This window comes from Passer montanus, unplaced genomic scaffold (genome assembly GCF_014805655.1).
Source record: "Passer montanus isolate IOZ18808 unplaced genomic scaffold, ASM1480565v1 scaffold43, whole genome shotgun sequence".
Lineage (NCBI taxonomy): Eukaryota > Metazoa > Chordata > Aves > Passeriformes > Passeridae > Passer > Passer montanus.
This window is the reverse complement of record NW_024369151.1, coordinates 5,222,510-5,247,615: the sequence shown is the minus strand read 5'-3', so window position 1 is coordinate 5,247,615 and position 25,106 is coordinate 5,222,510. Positions and strand designations below refer to the sequence as shown.

At 46.5% G+C, this 25,106-nt stretch overlaps 1 protein-coding gene across 3 annotated transcripts in view; it reads right to left on the bottom strand.

Annotated features, from left to right (window-relative positions):
* FAM102A (family with sequence similarity 102 member A) overlaps positions 1–25,106 on the bottom strand; it is a 37,667-nt gene that overhangs the window by 5,774 nt on the left and 6,787 nt on the right. The window contains exons 1-10 of one of the 3 annotated variants that reach the window (XM_039719947.1): positions 22,588–22,625; positions 10,459–10,579; positions 10,104–10,133; positions 6,516–6,632; positions 5,999–6,045; positions 3,355–3,506; positions 2,120–2,224; positions 1,676–1,865; positions 1,367–1,488; positions 206–275 (exon numbers count right to left, since the gene is read on the bottom strand). In XM_039719947.1, the coding sequence (XP_039575881.1) occupies positions 206–275; positions 1,367–1,488; positions 1,676–1,865; positions 2,120–2,224; positions 3,355–3,506; positions 5,999–6,045; positions 6,516–6,632; positions 10,104–10,133; positions 10,459–10,579; positions 22,588–22,610 (977 nt within the window). In that variant the 5' untranslated portion in view covers positions 22,611–22,625. Of the gene's footprint in view, positions 1–205; positions 276–1,366; positions 1,489–1,675; positions 1,866–2,119; positions 2,225–3,354; positions 3,507–5,998; positions 6,046–6,515; positions 6,633–10,103; positions 10,134–10,458; positions 10,580–10,710; positions 10,730–22,587; positions 22,626–25,106 lie in introns of those variants that run through there. The other 2 variants (XM_039719948.1, XM_039719946.1) reach the window with 2 other exon arrangements.

Genomic DNA, 25,106 nt, shown 5'->3' with positions numbered 1-25,106 from the left:
GCTCCAGCTGAGAACTGCATTCATACTCTAGTGCAACTGCAACCTGCCACCAAAGGGATCCCAGGGCTGTTAATGTGGGAAAAAGCCACCATTTAGCACATGATGTTTAGAAATCTCTCCTGTAGCAAAGAGTGGAAGTTTCCTAGGTACAGAGCCACTAATCTCTCTGGAGCCCCTCTGGCTGCCAGCCTTTTGGGAAACCTACCTGTTTCCCAGCTGAATACCACTCAGCGTAGTTGTTCCATCTCTGCTCACAAACAACCTCAGGTTACTGTCTGCAGACAGAAAAGGAAGACAGACATCAAAATCCAGAACTGCTGAGGCTGCCAGGAACTCCCCTCCCAGACACACAATCAGCAGATGCACATCCACACTTTCTGGTGGTGCTCCCACAGTCACTGAGCCCCTGGGAATTCCCTTCCTTGGCCCAAAGGGGAGCCTCCGCAACAAGCAGCTTTGGAAGAACAAAGGCAGAGCTATTAATTCAGTCATACGCCTCCAGCTGCTTCTTTTAAGGCAATTCCATTGATGCAAGTTCTTGGTCAGCCCATACACATCTGAACAGATAAGATGTGGGGCCTCACACTGCTTTGGTAGAGTCACTGGAGGAGAAACTCAGCCTGTTCTGCTGGTGAGAGGCAGCTGCATTCAGTCTAGTTCTAACCCACACTGAGTGAGGTATAACTCCCCACATGATAACAGTGCTGCCATGTGCAACAATTTAAGGTGACTAATGGTAAATTAATGAAGCACAGATAACAAGCTAGGCTCAAGTTTAAAACTTAACAGAAAACCTCAGATAAAAAAAATCAGATTAAAGGTCGATTTCTATGCTAAACTGGAAAATGAAACTGAAAACAAAAGCAGCTACATTATTAGTTTTCTCCTAACAGATGCTGTGACTGCAATGGAGAAAACTTCTTCTTAAGCTCTCTGACAGGCCTGATCACCAGCACAAGGTAACTCATGTTTCTGTAGAGATGTGATGCCTCCCTCCAGTTGTGCTCTCCTCTTTTGATAAATACCCTTGGCCTGACCCTGGATGAAGGCCACTAGAGCAGTGCAGACAGCTGATGCAACTGATCTCCACTGTGCTGAGAATCAGTGTCTTTCCTCTCTGTCCCTGCATGTCTGAGCTACTATTCACTCTCTGCTGTCCTGTGTGGAACAGCAGCAAGTGCTATCTGTAAATACATGTGCAGCTCTCAAACCCATGTGGTTTATCTACCACAGAAACACCCAGCAAGCACTGAACGCAAATAGCTGTCCAAAGAAGGGAGCCCATGGCAGATCAGATCTGACCGTAAACGCTTGGCAGCCTAGCAAAAGGAAGAACCCAGACATCCCTGTGAGGTTCTCCTCTCACCTTCAGTATTGCTGACATCTGTGAAGTCCTGACTCTGCATTATTTTCTCCACTATATCATCAGCATCGATCCTGGTGTCATCCACTCGGGTTGGGTGACTCTCCATCGAATCCTTTTTCCTCCTGGCAAGAGGAAATCCAGGAAAAACTTACTCAGCTTTTCAAGACACAGACTTCACATACTGTCCTGCTTTTCTTGGCCACAGTCTCCTCCTCAGTGGCCACAACCCGATCCCCTGCTGCCTGAAGACAAAGGAGCAGGTTCTGTCTCTCCTTCCCACAGAAAGGCCTTTGCTCCACTGCGACTCACCGGGAGGGTCTGTCCAGCAGGAGGGGAGGTCTGGGGGGCCGAGGAGGCTTCTCCAGTTTGTGCTCCCTCTCCCCCTCGGGGTACTCCACGGTCATGCTGAGCCCCCCCGAGGCGCTGCTGCTGGTGGACGTGTTGCGGCGGTGGGTCAGGTCCGACATGCTGGACGAGCGGGAGTGCTCCGTGCTGTAACCTGCAACACAGGGGCCACAAAGCTCAGCTGCTGCTGCTGCCATTCCCTGCAGCACAGCTGACAGGCAGGGCAGCTCCACAGCAGCACTTCTGCTGCTGCACACAGAGGGTTAGGCATCTGTGAGCTCATCTGCAGAGACTGAACAGGAGGCTGGTATTACAGAGCAGGGTGAGAGAGATGGCTGCAAATCACCCTCACAGGGGCTCGTGGCAGGAAGGAAAAGGGATGGCAGAGCTGTGTGGAACAGTGCTTACCAGAGATCTTGGACTGCTGGCTGGCATAGCTCGAGTTCCGCGAGTGCCCTGAGTGGAAAACTTCCTCTGGGCTGGACAGGTTCTGATCCGACTCTTCTGGGACACCTGCCAAGGAAAAGAGGACACTGCTACACCCCAACCAAGCCAGCACATGGTGGGAGTGAAGACCGGGAGTGAAGACTGATCTTGGGATGACAGATCAAGGAAAGGGCAGTCTACTGGCCAGAGCCCTGCTACACAGGCCAGCACAGGGCTTAGAAACACCCAGGGAGCAGGGAAGAGCACAGGGAGCTCTGTCAAGTTTATCACCATTTCTATCCAGCACATGAAATCAGAAATATCTCTGGGGGCTTGTAGCATCTAGAAGGACAAGCAGTGCCTGAAACTATCCATAGTTAAAAGCATCAAGCTAAGACCAAGTAAGCATCAGATGCCACTGGCAGTAAAGTATTTCAACCTTGATTGGGTGCTTCTGTTACCACCTTTCCCTTTCTATTGCTTGTGAGAGAGCCTGTACCATTTAAATAATCTCTGAATATGATACAGACACTTCAGCATAACCCCTTCTCCTTCACTAGCCCTGCTTGTCTCTCTTGCAGGAAGCTTATCCAGAAGTGCACAAATGTAACACATTAGCCAGCTTTTTAAGAACACCACTTGCACCACGTGCTCTGTCAACTGAGGGGATGAGACTTGAGTGCTATTTTGGTGCAGTGTATCTGCCTGCACATTTGGAATGTGCTGGGAAGGAAAAAAACTGATGTGAAAATGCAGTGCCCTTGAAAACAGGCTCATACAGAAGCCAAAGAACTGCATCAGCAGCTGGAACAAGGCCACTAGACCTTAAACCAACCTCTAAGACCTTCAGAGGAACTTTTCTAGAAGATAAGTTTGAGCAACAGAATAGCTGAGTGCAGAACAATGGTAAGTATCATTGAACACAGTGGAAAGCAGGGATGAGTGCAGTGCATGAATTATTAAATCCCCAGCAAAAAGAACAAATTGCTTTATCTCCACTAACAGAAATATGCATGTGGCAAATATTCAACCTTCCCCTCCTCAGTTACACTTAGATGGCTTTGTTGTTCCCAATATTCTGAATGAGCAATGGGGTTGAGGATAGGTGTGGGAAATCATGAAAAATTAAAGAGTTTCTGTGCTTGCAGCTGCTGGGAAAAACCAAGGAGTGTCCAGGCACAGCCACAGAGTGCATGGCTCCAGGTGGGCATTCAGACCTGAGCTGAGGATGGCAGGTCTTGGCTTGGCCTGGCGCAGGGAGCCAATTGTGGAGGAGCTGCTGCTGCTGGTGGTGCCCTCGCCCTTGCAGGTCAGCTGCAGAGTGGAGTCCTGCCCCGGGATGCTGATGGACTTGGCGGTGGAAGGAGGCCTGGAATCAGCAGGGAAGGAGGTTACAGACTGCCAGGCAGGGGCAGGCATCATTCTGTCCATCCCACCCCTCTCAGCAGGGGGAAGCTGCCAGCCCTCTGACCAGCAGCTCAAATGGGATGTTGGGTTTTGTCTTCTCACATGCAAGACTGGTGTCTTCCCTACCTTGGACTGCATCACAAGAAAAACCACAAGTTTTGAGGTAAATTAAGGTAAAAAGGGGCCATTCATTCATTTATACAGGACAGCAGGCTCAGAACTTGCACTGTCCTCCAGGACACCATCCAGAGCTGCCCTTCCACCCCCAGACTGTGTCCACTGGCCAGCTGGCCTCACAAACAGGAACCAGTTTGCTGTTGTCCCATTCTCAAGCCCAGCTTCCTTTCTCTTACACCTCTCTGGCCAAAATGAAACCTTTTATCCCAGCAACCCTGTCCCCTTATCAGAGCACTTTTACAACAGTCAAATAACCTTTCCCTTTTTTAACTGACTATTAAACTCTTTTCAGTGAAACTAAAGTGTTTTTCCAGCTGTCAGAATTATTTTTCTGGTTATTCTGTGAGCCTGCAACATCCCTTTAAATGCTGACTGCAGGGCAGAGCTGTGAGTGCCTGGAGCCCCCTCCCTTCCTCCAGAAGTGCTTTTGGGTGGAAGCCACAGCATGTGCAGCGTGGCAAAGTGAATATTCCTGTTGGAGCCCTAACCTCTCTGTAGCCTGAAGTCTGAACTGGAACTAAAGGATCATATTATGGATTTTAAGTGAGGAGTGAGAAATAAAATCTTTTGTCTCACTCAGAGCTCTGAGGGAAGATGTTACATGAGAAGGGATCTGTGCAGTATTTTGGAAGACAGAATATTTAATGTGGGCAGCTGAATGGCTATAAAGCTTTCAGGAAACTCACAGCATGCCTTCACCAGGAAAAAAACCCTCCCTAATCACCTTATCAGTGATTTGCATGCACCCAGGTGCTTTGGGGACTTCACAGGTTTTTAAGGCTTTTACAACCTTAAGCAAGCAAACTGTTCCTGCAGCAGCTGTGAGAGCAGCCCCTTGGTCTGTCAGCTCAGCTGCTCTGCCCCTTTCAACAACCCCAGCAGGAGAAGGTTCATGGAGTGCTGCAAAAAATCAGTGCTTGGAAGTGATTTCCCAGCACAGTTTAATTCCTCCCTAACCCGCTAATGAGTGTCATTTACCAGAAGCTCTACTGATCAAGGACTATTCCACATGCAAGGTTTCTATTTTTAGATATTTGCACATCATCAACATAAAAGGGAAAAGTGGGAATGACTGCAAAAATCCTTCAAGAAAATTAGGTTTGACTTTCAGACTGAACTTACTTACATTAAATGGATATTTATATCCTATTCTGTGTAATTTTCAGGCGTTCTAAGAGTGGGACTTGCTTCCTTTGCAAAGGAGCAACAGGTATATTTGTGAGACATTATTAGCAGACATCCTAGTACCCTAGATTTAGAACGTTTGTTACTGCTATTAAGTTTGGTTTAAGATACTCAAAACTTCTATATTACACTTTCTTCTGAAGCAGAAATTCTTCACAATCAGATGACACTGATGTTGGGTTTAAAAGTGTCAGAAAATACTGCAGCACTATGAAAAGCCACTCACAAAACCAACCTACCAAAAAATTATGCAGCATTTTAAACAAGAATTTGAGCTAATTTATACACTCCAAGCTAGCTCCTAAAATTAGACTCTTTAGCCCAGAATAAAACTGTACAAGAGCTGGCCTCAAGGTAAAGCTTTTTTCTCTCATACTGTTGGGAGGCAACATGAAATATCCCTTTGGGCACATGGCAGCCCTGCTGTGTAGTCACACACCTTCCAGCACACCACAGCAGGGCTGGGACTGTGATGCTGCACTGTGGTGTGAGAGAAGATGTGGCCAGGATATTTGTTGATTCACCCACAATTCTTTAAGCAGCAAAACTGCTCCCCAGCCTAACTGTACTTATTCTTTCTTATCATTACGCATTAAAAAACCCAACATTACTGCAATTTCTCTGCTAATTAATGCAAGTTGTGAGCCCTGTAGAAAAAAAAAATTAAAATGATTCAGCCTTGAAGTATTTTGGTTGCTGTTTCAATCTGAGATCTTTATCCCCCATGGTATGTGCTGAAGCGTGTCCACTTCCAAGACTGTTTTCTTTATTGACCTTTCTCCTCTTGGAGGTCAGTGAAACCAAGCCCAGAGCCATGAGAAATTCTATCCTTCATGCAAAACATGAAGTTTGTAATCAAAATCTCCTGGTTTCTAGAACCTAAGTTGCACCAACAGGGAAAATACCGTGCACAGCAATAATCAGAGCTGGGAAGGCCAGAGCAGAGAACAAAACCAATTAACAGCAAGGCTGGCTATACTTCTCTGGGTGATTCAACCAGTTTTACTGTACTTCCCAATATCAAGGGCATCTTTTCCCCTCTCTTGATCAGTTTTAGTGTCTGTCCAGAATGGGGTACAGCCAGGAACTCACGTTTTGAAGCAGGGGTCCCCAGAGAGCAGGGACATTCCAATCGTGACCTGGAGAGGGGACACAAGGCACATCATTAGCCCTGCTGCACTGAGCTCCTCACCTCACAGCAGCCAGGAGCTCGAGGGCTGGGTGTAAAGATCAGCCAGATCTAGCTCCTTTCCCAGGGAAATCAGCTTCAGGGATTTAGCAAAGTATTTCCCTCCCTGCCCCAAATCCCTGCCATCAGTAACTCCAAGTGGCTCAGCAGGACACCAGCTGGGTCATGCTGACAGTGCCTTGGAACATTTTCCCTCCCTCCTGTTCCTGGTTTTGTTGTCAAGGGTCACTGCTTGGCCAAATCAATGCCAAATTATCAAAGGGCAACTCTGATAATGGGAAGCTTCCCAAGTCAGTCTAGCAGCATAAAAGCAAAACCCTGTCTCTGTTCATAGCAGGACCTCCTCCCAGGCCTGGCACTGTGCTGTGATCTCCCAAAGCCCTAAGCAGGATTTTACTGCGCAAGTTCTAGCTGTGGTACCTTTAGGATGGAGTTGTCCTGTCGGGTGTTCTTAGTATCATATCCTTCCAGCAAGCAGCAACGCACAGTGGATCCAGAGCCTGCAAATTCTGCCAGATTTAGATCAGCAAAGCCCAGCTGCAGCCAAGAAAACAACGGAGGGAAAGGTGAGAGAACAGCCATTACTCCATAAAGGGACACACAGAGTCACACAGACCGAAGGCAGAGAACACATCTGTGAGCACAGGCAGAACAGGGCCAGGACAGAGTGGTGGCTGTGAAGATTCCCTGTTCTTGAGGATGGACAGGGTCACATTCCTAACCCCTAGCTAGAGGGACACTGGGAGGCCTTCAGGAAGCCAAGCCCACATGGAGGAAGGGTGTACAGTAGTGCTGGTGGCCAGGACAGTGTTAACCAGCCTGCAGCCATTGCATAACCAAGGACATGGAAGGCTCTAGGTCAACAATGTGGAAAAAACAGAATCACACATACACAAACATAATAAGGCACTCTTTGTATCGGGCCATCCCAGAATGCAGTGGAGCATGTGAACCAGGAGATGAAAGGATATTGTTACAGGGGAAAGTGACACCATCCTGAAAAAAACAACAGAATATGGGCAGGAGCTGGAGGCCCAGAGCCATGTGGCACTGCCTGTGCCTCACCCCTCAGAGGCAGCTGCTGGGCTGGGCAGCTCCTCCCCAGCACTGCTGAGGTTTAACTAGCAAGGGGTTGGCTTGACAGGCAGAAGGGAAGAGAAATATTTGGAGAGATTTAGTTGTGAGCTCTCTAAACCTTCTCTAACAAATGGGAAGCAAACAGGGAAGGTGACAAAGCTGAAGATCACATGCATTTTCAAAAAGGGCACCGATCCCTCCAGAGTAAATACACACACAATGAAGAGCACCTTTGTTTTCCTGCCCTAATCCCTGGTGCATTAACACAGTGTTTCAAAGAAAAAGCTACAGCTTGTTTTATGCACAGCTTTAAGAACAGAAGGCAGTTGTGCCCCATCTCATCTGACCAGGAGGACATGCTGTACTCTGTATGTGGCCAAAGCATCCAGGCGTGGAGCATCTGCGTCACAGGTTGGCTCCCAGGGGAGCAGGGAGCACAGGTGGGGCAGCAGCAGGTCCTGTGCTCTGCAGCACACCCCTTCTGCCTGCTGCTGACAGCTGGATGACAACTGAACAGAGCCCCAACAGCAGCACCTTCCTATGGAATTGTGGTGCCCCTGTCAGCTGAGGAAGCTGATAGAGTCCCAGCACAAAACAGTCACTGCCAGAGGAACCCTGGCTCCCACTGCTCCAAGTCAAGAATCACAGTCTGCTCAAGATATATGATTGAGGGGGAAACAGCAGCAAGATTAATGTAGCTGCTTCCTTCATCCCACTCTCAAAGGGGAACTTCTGGTGGCAAATGAAAAAAAAATAGTGGGATAGAGAGGGAACCTTTTATCAGCAAAAAAAATAACCTTTCTCCCTCTCTTCTCACTTCTTAAGCATTCCTTTAATGAAAGTGTTTCTTCAGCCCTTGCAGAAATTTCTCTGTCTCTTCTAGCCAAGGGCTGTGCTGTTTGCTAATTATTCACCGATAAGGAAAAAAAGCAGTGAATTTTTATCTCTTAGAGATAAACAGGACAGAGGAAAGCCACAGAGGGAAATGCAATCCATCACTGTGACAAAGACACAGCACCACCACACCAGGAGAACAGCGTGGCACAGGGGTGGCCCAGACCCAGATCCCTCTTCCTCCACCACAGCACTAAATTCTGAGAGGAGGCCAACACTGGAGCACAGAGTGTGGGAGAACCCTCCAGCAACCCACACGGCGTGCTGAGGTCAGGAGCTCTCTCAGGAAGCAGACTCCCAGTATATAGAGGAAAGATCCCTTAACAAAAGGATGTTTTCAGATATAACCTTTCCGAATAGTTTCCTCAGATTTCCAGCCAGCTGATGGTGTTTCCTCCAGCTCAGGGAAAGAGTTTCTGCTTTATCAGTCCTTCCTGTCGTCTTCCGCTCTGTCACCCCAGACACCGAGGTGACATTCACGTCAAACCCCAAGGTGTGCAAGGCACTGGGAACTGCCTGGGGCACAAACAGCCCCTCAGCCCCTGCTGGTGGGGGACCAGGTACAGAGGGCGTTCACAAGTTTCGTCTTCCTCTACACCTGACTGGAGAAGTTCTCAGCTAATTAGAATAGCTTAAAAAGGTGGGGACTCATGGCGTAACATGGGAAAATAGCTGCATGGCCATCACCACAGACTTGTGCTAGAAACATCAGGAAACCCAAATCAGTTCTGCCATGAGAACCTGCCTGGAACAAGCCTGGTTCACAGGGCAAGACTGCAATCTGGTGTGACATCTCATTTCTGAGCTGCCTCAGATCATCTCAGAGAACACATCTGTCTTTTTCACAGGAGACCAAGCAAGATACCAGCCCAAGAGATGACAAGTACTTGAGATCTGGTCTCCAGTCCTGGGCTGGAGGAAGTCAGTCTCTTTTAAGTGCCACTAAACATAACTGGAGACTGAGCAGAAAGGAAGTAGGTTAGAACATGACCTGAATAAGGTCTCCAGGTTAACTCCACCATAGAAATGTGCCTTCAGGCTTCCTTTAATTCTGCCTTCCCAAATCCTGCAGAAAGCTTGAGGATGGACAAAGCAGCAGGCAAAGGCTGATGCATTTGCTATGTCTCTTCCTCCAGCTATGCTGCTCTCCCTGAACACACAGCTCTGCAGAATGAATAACCTTCCCACAGTGTGAATTTAGGGAAAGAGAAACTGATGGCCCTAGAGACCATGTCCTAATTAGCAACAAAAAAGGAACAATGCCACACTGCCTTCTCCCACCCAGCACAGCAGAACAGGAGCTAGTGCAGTAGACCCCTCACAGCCAGTTGCCTCCATGGCCTCAGAAAGGATATTGATGAGAAGGAATTTTTAAATGGCTGTGCGTGACCAAAGTATCTGTTCATTAGAAGCCAGCAGCAGTGACTCATTTTCAAACAAACATCATTTGGGGCACTGTGTGAGCTCAGCTTCTAAGCCAACATTGTCTCTTGATCCAGCACAAGGAGAAGAAGAGGGTGGCCCATTGTCTGTCCCACAGCACAGGCAAGAAAACGTAAGGAAGAGAAACCAAGACTAAGATCCCTGCTGATCTGTTTGGCTTTTGCCTTGGTGTCTCCTGTGCTCTGGCAGGCAGAGATTTCTGCTGTAGCTCCTGCCTGCTCTCCTGAGGCAGCGAGGTGCCTGCCCCAGCTGGCTGCCGTGCTCTGGAGAACAGAATTGGAGTCTGTTTCTTTATTAGAGACATGCTGCCAGAAGCCAGAGAGTTCACATCTGACTCAGAACTTCCCCAAAGTTTGAGGACATGCAAATCATCTCTCCAACCCCCATCTCAAATCCATATCCAGTGCAATCTGGATCCTGTCCCAGCAAGTCAAGTTTTTTGGGAAATCTCTTAACTCATACTTAAACTAAGAACTAATGAACATCTCTCCAGATTGATCCACTCAGCAGCCACTGGCCCCTAATGGGTGTAAAGCACTAGCAGGAGACAAGACCATCCTCACTCTGCTACATTTGCCCTTTCTATGCTCTTACCTTTGAGTAGGTTTTTCCGCCCTTCAGCTCCTATATTGGGAAACAAAACAAAACAGGAAAAGCAGCTATTATATGTGCTGGGGCAACAGGGGGAAAGTCATTACTCAGCCCTGGAATCTGCTCTCAGGATTCACAAGCCTCTCTCTCAAGGGTTACCACCACGTTGGTCGCTCCCATCCTCCCTCAAGGACTCTTCTTGGAGAGAGAGGCTCCGTTCCAGCATATCCTGTCCCAAACAATCTTTCCTTCCCACCACAGTCCACACAATTTTTGTTGCTGCCAAAAAGCAGCCAGTGCCCAGCTGCCAGTACACCACTGGTGGTGCTACCTGGCAGAAGCAAAGCTGGATGCTCACCTTCCTGACAGACACTCGGCAGACGCAGGGGTCCAGGAGTCCTGTGGCAGGGTTGGCACTCATTTTACACACAAAGGTGAATTTCTTTTTCCAGCGGACACAGTTCTCCTGAACTTCCTCTCTATGAGAATGAAAAAACAAACAAAAAAATTCAAATAAAGGTACAAAGCCAAATCAAGACCAGCTATTAAGTATCTTTATTAATGACTGGCATCCCAGTCCATAAAGAGCCTCTGCAACAGCTTGGTTCACCTGAAACTGCACCACACAAAGGTGTTAAGTTAGCATCAAGCTTTTCACTAGTCAATACAGGTAAAATCCACAATCCACCTAGGTTACAGAAAAACTAATCATCTCATCAACAGAATTTGCCTTTAAAACTCTCACAAGCTCTGACATTTCCTGCTCAGCCGGTTCAGCTCACTCACGGTCCGGCCTGCATGGAGCAGATCTCCCTACCTGAACTGGGCTGAAGGTTCACAAGCTTATCTCCCTCCAGCATGTCTGTTTGTACAGCCTCTGCACACAAACTGCTCTGTGTCCTGGATGGCCTGTCCCTGCTCCTCGGGCTGGCACTAAGCCAGTGAGGATGGCCAGCTTGAAGGAGGACAAAAACACACATGGAAATGCTGCTGGTGCAAGCAGAGAGGGTCACACCGAGCAAACTCTGCACTTCACATCCTGCAGGGGTTCAGCCAGGGAAGAGGTGGTTTTGCTTGCACAGCTCCTGAGCATCTCCAGGCTGAATGGAGGAGAACATGGCTCTGGCATAGCCTGAGCCTGCAGGAGGAAGAGAAGAAGCCTTCCTGAGTGCAGGAATCACTGCAGGTACAGCTCTGGCTCCCACACAGCCCTCAGGGGAAGCTGGATTTTACCTTTCCAAGGAAGCTGGTTCAAAGGAGCCTGGAAACAAGGTGTGTGGATCCTTCCACAGGGCTCTAGTTTCCTACTGAGCCTCTGCAGGACCTGATCCATTTATGGCTCAGAGCCTGGCCCTCAGCCTGTTCAGTTCTCAAAGTAATGAGGCCGGGGGAGGAAGGGAAGGCACTGCTGACAGCTGTGAGCAAGCAAGTCTGACTCTTATCTCTCCTCCTAGCACAGGACAAAGGTGCAAGGGCAGCTGATAAACTGTTTGCTTTAGCAGGGAAAGGGAGGCTTCCCACCATCTGACCCAGGCCAAAGGGACTGGTGGCAAAGGGGAGAGTGATCAGCTTTGGTACTGCCCCCACTCCTTCTGGGAAGGAAGGGGAAGAAGCTGCAGCTCACATTCCATTAGGGCAACCTCGAGGTGAGCCCAAGGGAAGAGATTCAGGGACTCATTCCTGAGCCAGGAGGTCCCTGCTGGTCCTCCAAGGCATTCTGTGGGACCAAATGTGCCAGCCAAGGCAGACACAGAGAACAGAAAAGGAGTAGCTGACAAAAACCTGAAAGCTGTAATCCTCTGTAATGCAGACAAAGGCTGATCATCCCTGTTTAAAACAAGAGAAAACAGAAGGCAACAATTCCTTCAAGGTAGAGAACTTAAATCCCTTCCAGACAGAATTCAGGCTCGCTATTGAAGTCAGTAAAAAGTGAGATATCTAAGTGCCAAAAATACCTTTGAATCTGGGATTATTAATTCAAGATGAGATCTGGTTCTCATTACTCCACTCAACTCACCCCAGCTCTCTCAGACAGGAGGAAGAAACACGTCCAGAGGGATTAAAAAGGTTTTGTCTATAATAAAATATTCACCATGCCAGCCAAATTAGGCACGTTACATTTCAAATATGGGTGTCTTAAACCTGCCTCAATAATAAGCAGTTTAAATGACCTAAAGGAAGGAAAAACTCAAGATACAGATGAGAAAAAGTATGCAACAGAATGGAAAACCACCTGTGAACACATGCTTCAGGAACACAAGGCAGGTACAGGGGGATTCAGGAAACACTGAATATTTTAGCAGCATTAGTCACCTTTGGAAAGGAGCTGCTGTTTTCTAGAAAGCAAAGCTAATGCTGAAGCTGCTACTGACACCAGAGCTCCAAAGGAATGCTGGAAGGCAGCTACAAGTGAAAGGTGTTCAGTCAGACAGCAGCACCCCTTGTTCCCAGCCCTGAGCAGAGCTCTAACCCCTGCCAGACAGGAGCACTCATGGGATGCTCCCTCCAGCTCCCAGAGCCCATCCCTGGCTCCCAGAGCTGCAGGATCCTCAGTGGGATCCAGAGCTGCCCCAGTGTGTGAGTTTCCTTACTCAGGAGTTCTCACTCGTTTTACAATGCAGCCATGATTAAGCATCTGCTGGATGCTGCTAAGTCCAATGAAGGCTAATTACTTCAAAACGTGGTTAAAAGTACTGATTAGCAAAACAGAGCTCCATAGCTAATTTGCCTTTAGCCTAAGCTCCTCTAACAGACATTCTGCTTCTTATTAAGGATGTACACTGGCTTTCCAGAACTGCTGCAGATACCACACAGTGCAAGGGATTAGGAAAAGGATTTGGGGGTGTTATGTTACCCACAGCACTGTGATCATGAACCTCAGCTGCAGGTGCACACACAGCTTAGGGGGTTTGTGCCTTTGGAACAGTCTGCACAGGGCAAGAAAGAGTTTATAAGACAAAATCCAGAGCTGCTTTCCAGTCACAAGTTTCACAATCACTCAATAATGAATTTCAACCTTTTTTTTGTTTTTTATTTTAAAGGGTGGGGGCTGGGGCTGTATCATTAGACAAACAAGCAACAGCTCTATTGTTTCAAACCGAACTCTAAAAAAATTAGTTCCACATTTCCAAAAGATGGCATGTGGAGAAGAAATGGGCTTTGCCTATCCACCTCCCCTCAAGCTATCGTTAGACTGGTAATTAGAGAACACTAAAAAAGGGACCAAAAAAAAAAAAAAGGGAGAACTCAAATGATGAGCAGTTTTGTATTTAGCCCTGGAATATTCTCTGATGTACAATTATGAACCATCATACAGAAACAAAAAAACACCCAAGAAGCATGGTGAGGGCTGCACTGAGAAGTCTTCTTTCATCCTAATCACAAGGCAACTAAAAGTAAAGCAGAAATGAACAGCTTAAAACCAGAAGTGTCTAATTTTAAGTTTCACTCTGTATTTGGAGAACCAGAAATAGTTCACACCAATGCCAGGTCTAGGTGCCAATTCAACGGGTCTTCAGAAGTTTTATTTTAAAAAAGCTGGCTGTATAATTTTGTTAAAAGACTCCCAGAAGGTTGAATCTCTGCCAAGCTAAGCTTTGCCCTCTTCTGACTTCAGACTTATTCAAAGCTGTGTAATTACTCTTTCCAGACCTAAATATACCTCCTCAGAATAAACCAGTGCAATCCTGTGGCAGCTTTTGTGAAAAGCGGAGTTCTGGAAAGAGCTTTGTGAGGTTTTCTAATCCTGGAGCTGCTCATCTACCTCCAGCTCGAGGAAGAGCTTTTTGCATCCCTCATCCATCATTCCACCTCTCGAGAGAAGATTCACCAGAAAAAGAGCACTGGAAGATGCTTTACCACAGCATGGTGAGGATTCAAGCAATGGGAATGATGCACAGCAGGGACCCCCTGCTCTACCTGCCTTTGGAGAAGCAGCAGTGAACTCAGGGAAGCCTCCAAGGCCACTCTGGGCTGAGATCTCACACACAGCTCTGGAGACAGGCAGAAAAACACACAACAAGCAGACCTTAAAGAAGAGATGCTTCCCAGCTGTGGTGCAAGTGGACAGACTAGCACTGTTACAGAACGCTACAAGGCTCACTCTGAATTCAAGCTGGTAAAGCAAACACTTCTAGAAAAAGGCCACATATACAACCCTTGCTATCTTGGGCTACTGTGAACCTCTCTCCCACATGAAAACCCAGCTAATGAAACACTAGAGCAGAGATTAAAACTGCTATTTACAGACTCAGAGCTGAGTTGTGGGTATCAACCTTCCAACACACCACCCGCTGAAACACTTTTGCCTTGCTGAAGCATTTAGAAAAGCAGATGTTTCACTCCTGCTTTATGGCAGTTGTCACACATACACAGTGTCATAAAAAGGCCACAGCCTTACTGAAAAGGCTGCAGCAACAAAAAATAGCTTTTAATGTCAAATGTCTCACTAGAGCAATGTGTCTCAGTTTGATGTTTCATGCATGGGGCAAATGTGGGAAAACCTCAGGCTAAATGGGACAGGATAGAGATAAGCACACACAAAGAGCTTCTTATTCAGATTTACTCCTCCTCCTTACACAGAGGGGAAGGGTAAGCTTTCCCATTTCTGATGCTCAGTCCACATGCTCACTGTCCCCCCTCTGAGACGTGGATCTGTGTCAGAGCCTTCAAGCAGAACTAATCCCCCTCTCAGCAGACCTAGTCCTCTGCACCCTCCTCCCTGCTCACACTGCAGCAGAGCAGCAGCATCTTATCTGATAAGGCACAGGAGAGATAATACCATTTTAAAGAGGCTGCCAAGCCAACTCCCAGCTCAGATTCTTTTAAGTGCAGTGAAAAAGAGCCCTTCAAGGGGCCCTGAAACACACCAGCAGTGTGTCTTTTGGGGAGTAAGGGAACACAATCCCTGCAATGCAGGTACAATCCCCTCAATCACAGAGAAACGAAATATCATGTTATTTCAGCAGATTGCACCTGAAAGGTATCTTCTACACCATTTTTTTTACACAGCTCTGCTTTCATCTGCAGAGACACAGTTAAAATAGTCTAATCCCCAGCCCTTCGAAAGGCTGAATTAGAGCAGAATCACTGACACTCCCATAGTCTGGAAAAGCCTGGAACAATCCTGCATTTTACTCCAGAGAAGACAGTTACTATTTTAACTAGGTTACCTAGTGCAAAACTCTAGGAGACACCTTTGATAAGTGCAAGGAAAAATCCCTGAAAAGCCTGTTTCAAAACTGACTTTCTAGGATGTTCAGGAACCAGAACACCCCGGCGTTCACAGCACACCAAAGTATATCCCATCCTACAAACACAGCAGGTCCTGCTACAAACAATGCCTAATCACTGCCTGTAAAATACAGGAATTACAAAAGTGGGTGAACATACATATGTAACACAAAGCAAGCCCTCATTTAGCCATTAGCTGGTTTAGAGTTACAATCCAGAACCTGCAGGTATCTCCAAATAACGGGCTTGGGACAGGGCAGTACATATGTTATTAAAGAAAAATGCAGCTCTGAGGCTTTGCCATCCTGGTGCCTGGCAAGGAAAAGGAAAGGAATCCACAGTGAGCAGGGTGCACTGGGGCAGACACCACAGGAACAGGACACATCAGGGAAGCCTGGGGCTGCCAGCATCTGCCAAATTTTGTTGTCAAGCTCATGGAGGCAAAACACAAGTTAAAGCAGAAGCAAACACAATGTAGCAATAGGTGCTGGGAAGCTCAGTGGAAACACATCCCAGGAATGAGCAGTGACACACCACATCCCTTGGGGAACGTCATGCAGAACCATCAAAACCAGCTGGATACACAGTGTATGAAATCCTGGTTTAACCTGGAGGCTGACATAGGCTTTACAAGCGCACACAGAGGGGTTCTGCCCTCCCTGGGCAGAAGCAGTGCAGGGAACTCCCAACAATAAAGTTACTCTGCTGGGCCTGGGCTGACATCACTGGCCAGAACATTGCCAACCCAAGGAGCTGGACATCTCCCCCTCTGCAAACAGCCCTCTATTCTCCAGCTGACAAGTGCTGGTTGTTGTTCACTAGACATGAGCAGTTATGATGGAAAAATGGCTCAGAGACAGATGATGCAGGCTGTGTTACTGAGAGAACTAAGCAAGCCTTTGTCTTCTGAAACAAGTCTTATTTGGATGTTTCACTGCAAGTGTTTTAAACAAGGGTTCAGCAGTAAGGTCACTGCATCTACCAACCTACTCACAAAATTAACTTTTGAACTCCCAAAAACCCATTCCAAAGGCCCACAGTGATACCCTCATCTCCCTGGTATCAACTTACACTTGCTCAGTTCTTCATTTGCACCAGAGCAGTGACATGTACAGGCTCCCCAAATGCTAAACGTGCACACCAATGCTTTTAGAATGAGCCAATTGCACAACCCAGTGTTTTTGAGGGAGAACAAGGCAAGCTCCAGAACTTCTGCAGGGCTCCACTTGCTGTCTCACAGCAGGAGATGGACATACATCCACTCCTGCTGTTCACTGGCAGCTGGGGAGGAGTGAACAGGGAAGGAAGAGTAGGGGAAAGTCAGCTCAGGAAACCAGATTCCACTTACGCAGTTAAGAGCACAGGCTGCCTAATCCCTACTTGACTGGACATGAGACAAATAAAGGAAAAAGGATTAATGGCAAATGTACAGGAAAAAAAAAACAGCTAGTGTAAGAAACTCCAGCCACAAGTGAGAAACCAAGCTAAGGAACAGTCAAGGCAGCTTCACTGGGAGACAGGGGAGGATGATGACAGCACTGAGTATGTGAAAGGCAGCTGAGGAAAGAACTGGAGCAAAAACAATAAGGCAAGCATGAAATAAAAACAGTATTCAAAGAATTATTTAGATATCATCCTTAGGAATAAGCTGGTATCTAGCAGGCAAGGGATTGAAATTTTATGGCTTTAACCTTATTTCCAGAAAAAGCTTATTTCTGTAAAGTACATCTTTGGAACTGTGTGTTACAGTTCCCTCCAAGGCTGTGATCAATCTTGATGAAGGTCCACCAGTACAAGCAGGGAGTGATAATCCCTCCTGGAGAATGGGAGAGGCAGTCAGTCAGCACAACAAAACCCTCCAGCATCAGCATCCCTAGCTGTGTATGAATAGCTTCTTTGAAAGCCATTCAGTTATGTCTGCACTCCAGTCACATGAACCCAGAGATGTGTCTTTTGGAAGTGACAGACATGAAATGCTGCACCTCATGCACTATGTCCCATAGGCAAGAGCTTTCCAGGCAGTGCATCCCATGTACTCCAGATCACTTGCACAAGGCAGCCAGGCTCTCCAGTACATTCAGGGCTTCTCAAACCACTGGGACTTTAGACAAAATATTTCCAACCATTCCTTGTATCTAAATCTTAAAATGATTAAACTCCTCCTAACATGAATCATGTTAAAAATACTATAAGAAATGAAACAATGGAGGTTATTAAAAAAAAAATCACATGCAGCTGGTGACCAAGTGCTACAGGAAAAGCTGCATAAGGAAACAAAAATTGTGCCAAATGGAGAAAGTAAGTCACAGAAAAATGACCCTTTATAACTTAAGTTATAGAACAACTCAGATGAGTTTTGAAAGGGTAAGCAAGGGAGGAGCAGGGAGAAGGCATGGAGAAATAATTCTAACAGACTTGGCTGCAAGCAGCAAGGGATGGGTACATGGCACTTTAAGATGGGACATGCCCAGCAGAGCCACTCTGCTTTGAGGTATTTGTGATTTACATTCTGTCATCTGGAAGCGAAGAAGAAAAGCTGGACATCAGGAAAACAAATCCAAGAAGGGAGTGTAACAGTAAATGGTATGCAATCTATTGTTACACACTGTGCTGAAGGCAGACCAACCCAAAGCAACACATATCCAAGGACTTCTTGCCACATCTACAGAGCACGAGCTCTTTCTGGTCTGAGGCCAGGGATGTGTGCCAGGAGCAAAAACATCACAAGCAAAGAACTACCAAACTCCTAAGTGTAAAGAAAGGAATAACTGGATATATGACTCAGTTACTAAAGCACAAGTCTGTAATAACGTGCGTATTGAATGCTGAAAGACGCATTTGCTTTTTTTGAACTCTCATCATGCACTGAGTCACCACACCAACTCCTACTTCCATTGTTCTGATAGACTGTCGGAGCTGGGTTAGCCAAGAATGAGCCGTGTGCCAGGCTGCCAAGCCCACCACCACTGCTTTCCTCCCATAAGCAAATCCACAAGGATTTACCTTTCAGAAGAAACGCGAGCAGGTCTGCCCAGGTCAGCCACCAGCTCCCACACTCAGGGTTTTGTGTGCCAGTGGTCCCTTCTCCAGCCTGGCTCACATGTGTTCTTCCTCTTGCTTTGTGCTACCTTGCAGTTCACACCCACCTTGCTCTGAAGAACTTGTCTAACTCTGGACCTAAATACCTCTTAGATCTAATATTCCACAACTACAACCACTGAACAATCAAATGTGCATAAAACAGGCGTGAGGACAACTTCACTAAGTTACCTCTCATGAACTCTAACCTACAGCTCCCGTCCAGCCAGTCAGACTCACAGGGGGATGAAAAAAAACAAGCTGAGAGAATTTCCTGTTACTGAGGGGAGGCACAGAAGGAGGGGTGTTCAGGCTCATTAGCAACAATTGTATAGTAAACCCTACAAAAGTTAAAATAGGGTGAAAAAAATCCCAACTCTTCCAGGGCCTGTTGGCCCTTTGGACAAATCACAATTCAAATTTCCCCTCTGGTTCTAACAGATCGAGGACCTAAAGTTTCAGAATGTCCCAAACACTTCAGAAAAACTCTGAAGTTTGCTCTGTACAGATGGTTACAAGACTAAGGTAGAATAATACAGTAAATTTCTGAGCCAATATGTGTTTCTGTATCACAACATGGCTTTTCTCGAAAGTCTTTTCACTTTTGGCAGACCACAGATGCAAAATGAAGATTCGCTGATTATCCATTGCTGGTGTATATTTATAAACTTTCTTCATCCCCTAAGTGTTAGCTGTCATTTTGAGAGATTCCAGATTTGGATTTTGCTGACTAAATTTAAACTCCCAGCGAAGAAAGACAGCAATGTAAACTCCACCAAGGAGAACTTTGATAAAGTGCCTATCTCACAGGGCACAAGACATGGCTACAAATCTGTATTGCAAGAAAGAAAGCTGGCTTTGAACACAAGATGCTCTTATGAAGAAAAAGCTAGTTATAAAGAAAAAAGCTACCTTTTAAAACAAACAAAAAAAATTTGACACTTTCACCCAAATATGAGAAAAATCCACACATGGGTCAATTCAATAGACCAAGGCTTTTCTGGGATAGTAAATCTGGCAAATGAAAACACAGAAGAGAATCAACACAAGACTAGGAACAACACCACTAACACAACTGATGTGCAGAGACAAATGTTTTTGCCTCTAAGGCAGGTTTAGAGCACGTGAAGGCATAATGATGCCAGAACAGTTAAATTACTTTTTTTGCCAATATCAACCCTGCTTCAACCAGGAGAGTTTGCCAACGTAGCTGTACCAGAGAGGTCTTTATAGTGCAAATTAACCTGCACATGAGGCCAAGTTCATTTCTGGAATAATTTCATTAATACCATATGATGTAACATCACTGCAATTTGGCTCGAACATGCTGAAGAGTCTTTCAGTAAATAAGCTGCCTCAAGTCAACCCTGTGCTAAAAGTAGGTGCAGTTACCCAAGAGGTAACACCCAACCATGCTCAGACGTGTTTCCCTATGAGTCATTTCTATAGAGTACACATTTACTCAAAACAAATACAATAGCCCAGGAGAAGGGCTTTAGACATTAACAGCAACTTTTTCATTCCAGGATCAACACAGGTGGTTTGTGATGGCTCCTTTATAGAGGCACCATTCAGCAGCACAAACCAGGTGACTGACTGGTTTTATGGACAAGGTCCAAACATGTTTTTCCTGAACCTCTGTCCCCTCCATCAATATCTATCATTGCTGGTGTTTATCAGCAAAAAGGCACTCAGCAGGAGAGGTCTGCAAATCAGAAGAGGCTGCTGAGCAAAGCTTGTTGACCCCTGACTCAACACTGTACTAGTGGTGATGGGCTGGGACTCCTAAGTCAGCCTCTCCCAACTCTCCCTTCCCTTCTGCCCCAGTTTCAGTATCAGAGCCAGCAAGAGGGGAAATAAAAGGATCTGAGACACAGCAGCTATAGCTGCTTTTTCTCCTCTGGAGCCAGAGCTGCAGACAAACACAATTCTCTAAGAACGACCAATACCTCATGGTGCCATTTGTCCTAATGAGAGAATGGTAATTTCATAAATTACGTCTTGTTTAAAAGCAGAATATGGGAGAGCTCTGCATTTAGTGCCAGCAGCGAGTGCTGGTTAAAGCCTTGGGAGATGAGAGCAGAGGATCCCACTGCAGGAGCAGGTTTCTGAGGATCAGCAAGGCCTTCCCTCCTCTGTGGCTGTCACCACAAGCTGCATTCAGACATGCTCCCTTGATTCTCCCCTGCTGAAAGCAAATGACAGTGGAGATGTACTGCATCACTTCTGGAGGGAAAACAGGCAGGTTTGTTTTGAGAGAGAAGCAGATGCACTTGCACTTACAGCAGGAAAAGTCAGCACTACAAACCTACAACAGAAATGGACCTTGAAGAGAACAGGAGCCACAGTAGCATCAGCTACTCCCTTATCCAGCACAAAAAGGGTGTTCAACAAAGCAGAAAGGCAGCAAAGCACAGCAACAGTTGTAGGAAATACACTCCTCCACAGCACAGTTTCCCTTGCAGCAAAGAGCACTGCAGGCTACTGAAGTACAAACGAGCAGCACTGCGCTTGAAAGAATTTGACATTTATGTAGATGCAATATCCTGGTGTTACCAGAACAGGCCACTGACAGAAGCCAGGGAAAGCCTTCCTGCAGAGGGGTTCTGCATAATTAATCTGTAACACAGGCAAGCAGACTACCTCTGCTCAGCCTCACTGCTCAGTCTGGAAGAAGGAGGCTGCACTAGCTGGGGCTGACTGGTTACAGCGAGGCAGCTAAGTGCAAATGGTATTGCTTCATCTCAGAGCAATGGAGCATTAACGGCTCTGGAAAACTGCTGAATTATAAATATCCCACAGGCCTCCCTCATTTTCTCTGACATGCAGGCACAGCCTAAGTGAGGATGGGAAGAATGGGAACTAGCAGGAGAAATAGGCATGATGGAAACACAACTGAACTGGAAACCCTCTCCTCAACCTACACAGATGCAAACAAAAACCCACTGAACACCATGATGCCATACCCACCTCACCTTTGCTGTCACAAGCATAGATAAAGCCTTAAATTCTGATACAATGTCAGGTTAAAAAAAAAAATCCCTATGCCAGGGTTTTTTTTCCAGAAAAGTGCTTCCTTCCTCCTCTCCTGGTCATCTGCATTTTTATTTTGATGAACAATACTATCCCTTAAAGACTGGAAACAGAAGTGACCAGACAGAGAACAAGACAACCCAATCACATGACCTCTGTAGGTCTCTAAAGCTGCATTGCTAATTAGTGCTGCAGCTTTGTAGCCCTTCCAGGACAGTAAATCCACATACTCTCTTCCTTCCTCCCATGTAAGCACTCACAGTGCTTTCAGGCTGAACAGACGGAGTTCATTTCTTATTTAAAGACAGCATACAGCAAGCAGTAAAAGCATTTATAGCTTCATCCTATCTCCTACTACAACGTGGGACCTTCTTCAAGGCCTCCTCTCACCAATGAGGTGGGATAAGTCCAGCCAGAGGAGGCTGCTGCCTGGACCATAAGTCCTGCTCTGCTGCCAGCTCAGCTACTCGCTATCTGCAGGGAGTGTGGCCTCTATATATGCTACTGCTTATGTAGAACATCCTGTCTCTTCCACACCTGCCTCCTCCCAATCCTTTAGTCTCCATGTGCTTCCTCTTCATTGTCTTCCTCATCCCCATAACTCCACCCCAGCTCCTTGGCCTTATCCACAGGGGTGACCCATGTGCAGCACGTGACAATGACATCCATGACAATCAGCGATTTCGAATCACGCACAACAATTCCCTTTCTTGCTCATCAGATTAAAAATACACCAAACAAGAAGGCTGTTCATGCAGTGAACACTGGCACAACTGTTTGTCTAGTGGGAAGTGCCTTTCAAACCCAGGCACTAAAATGAGATGCCGAGTCCCACTGTATGGTACCAGAGGGATCATGATGCCAAGTCCGGAGTTACAACAGCGACGTGCATCGTGTCTCCCAGCAAGTGCACTTGGCACAATATGAATAAACTGCAAGAGGGAAAAAATAAAGTCTCTCACCCTGCAGGGCAAGCAGCTGGTACTGGGGTGGGCTGACACATCCTGAAATAACACCTGAAATGAACACCTTTACAGCATGGATTACTGACACACATTCACAGGATGCTACAGAAGAAATGTGCAGATCCAAATGTTGGTCCAGGGAACTTCTAAAGGCTTCTAGTTATTTAACAATAACCCACCTATGAAATAATTTCTGACCCATTTCAGAGCAGGCTACAAGCAGCGTGAAGAGCTGGCAGCCCACAGAGGATGCAGAACATATCCTGTTTGAAGAAGGGAGGTCACACACAGAGCCACATCCGCCTGTCCTCGCACGGATGAGGCCTCACAGAGCCACACGCACAGGTGGATGCTGCAGAGCTCACCATCCCACACTGCCAAGCCTGAAGTGAGGGAGGTTTCAGATCTGAGAAGACATTGGCCTCTTTCCTGAAACACTACCAGATGTAGTTTCCTGCAATAAAATAATAATAAGAAATAAATCTGTACCTGCCTCATTTATCTAGAAACTGGTAACAGAACAACTTGCCACTGGCAACTTATGGCCTATTAAAATACCAACTGCTGTGCAGAGAGACCACAGGCTGCCGAAGGCAAGCATGAATTCCTCAGAAATTCAGCTACAAAGCTAGAGTCAACACTAATGGCAGCTCAAAAGCACAAAGAATAAAGAGACTGGAAGCCCTTTAGGTTTTTTCCCTGTATTTCAGGAAAAAATACATGTTTTAAAGGAACAGGGCCACTCTCACCTACCCAGTCTGATTCTCAGCCAGAACTGATGGTATTGTCACCCTGCAAATTAAGTGGGCCACAGAGCCCTGGTTTCCCAGTAGAACATTAATTTTCAGTGAGTAATTTTTCTGAGCCAAGGGCTGCTTAAGTCACACAGATAAGGCTGTTGCTAAGAGTCAGCTGTCACAGCAATGCCAGCTCAGAACGGGCGACGGGGCAGTTTGAAAGGCGCCTGTATCTGAACGTATTTACTGATGCTGCACACACAGCGTATCGGTTACAGCGCTCCACACTGCAGCTCTGCTCAGCAGAGCAGCCCCTGCCTGAGCCACAGCAGGCAGGACAGAGCCAGGCCACGAACACAGACTGCTCTTTGCTCCACAGGATACAGCCCCCGTGGCAGGAAGGTTTTAATGTGATTCTGCCAGTCTTGTGACAGGCTCTGATGCGGTGACCGGTGACAGGAAGAGGCAAGCACAGCACCAAGCAAATCAACCAACTCTAAAGCAGCAGTCAGACCCTGCAGGTGTAGCAGCCAGAGGCCAGAGAAGGTGAGAGAAGTGCTTTGCAAACTCAAAACACAACTTAAGATGGTTTGTGCCGGGGACCTTGCGGTGCTCCATCACTTCTGCAATTTTTCCAACACTCTCAACTTGTGAGAAGTTAAACCCCATTCACAGCCTCTGTTTTCACAACCTGCACCTACATTTAGCTGCACTCCTGGAATGAACCCCCTTTTGGTCATCTTTGCTGCCTAGTTTCTCTGTATTTGTTTCAGAATGCAAGGCACTGCAGGTACTATGCTTGAATATTATCTTGAAATAGGTCATGTTTTATTGCAAATCACTCCTAGAGACTGTATTCAAATCACTTCTCCATTAACACCCCCAGCCTATTCCTGAGGCTCTGCCAAGAAGGAAGGATGTTATGTGAAGCTGCTCTGGAACATGAAAACTAAGTCTATTGATCTGTATAATAGGAATATTTGTACATGTAGGGAAGGTCTGCATTTCCAGACACATTTGCAACAAAAGTACTTTTAAAATACGTTAACATACCACATGCTCTAGAAGAGGATAGAGCCAAGCACATATTGTCCTTAAATATGGAACTGGGAGAACAGTGTAAAGTCACAACCGAGTTCCTTGCTCTACTAAACTGTGACAATCCCACTGGAATCAAAAGGCAGCACTCAGCAAGTGATCCCTTTTGACTACAGCCACTTTTCTTCCCTCTTGGGGACTCTAAATAGTTACTCTTGGCAATTATTTAGTTATCTAACCTTTGCTTTTTAAGGCAGAGAGTAGTCAAGATTCAGATCTCAACCAGGCTGAACCAGTCTTTCAGTCTCTGATTAAACAAACAGCTAACGATTTTCCGGTCTGAAAAAAGCTAAACATGGTCAGCTTAATTACCTGAAGTTTCAGGCACAATGACTATTTATGTAAAGACAGAGAAGTAGTTGATTTCTAACTCCCACCACCAAGAGCTGCATTCTGGAGGTGGCACAACTCGCACCTCCCTTCACAAAATGTTTTGAATCACCAGCCCTGTGTTAGCAGGGCAATGCTCCTCTCCTTTATTTATGCCCTACAGTAGTGAATAAGTTCTGTTTATCACTAAGGCATTATGATGCTTTTTATCCCCCCAGCTGCCAAAAGCAAGTAGCTTCAGCTCATTTGTGCCTACACGATGATGACAGAGCCACACTTACACAAAGCTGACCTCAGTCCACAGGGAGCTGTCAGTGTGAGGTGCCTTCCCAAATATCAGTGTTTGGTGTTCTGTATGGAGCTTTACACCCCCAAAAAATAAATCAAGTATGCAGTGCAGGAAGTGGCCTTTCATCCTGACTCAATTAAAAACTGCAGGCTAAGAACATTGTGGGTTCAGGCTGCAGCACTGACACACTTGGAGGTCAGACCACCCCAACAGGGTCAGGTCTTCCCAGATCCAGCCCACATGC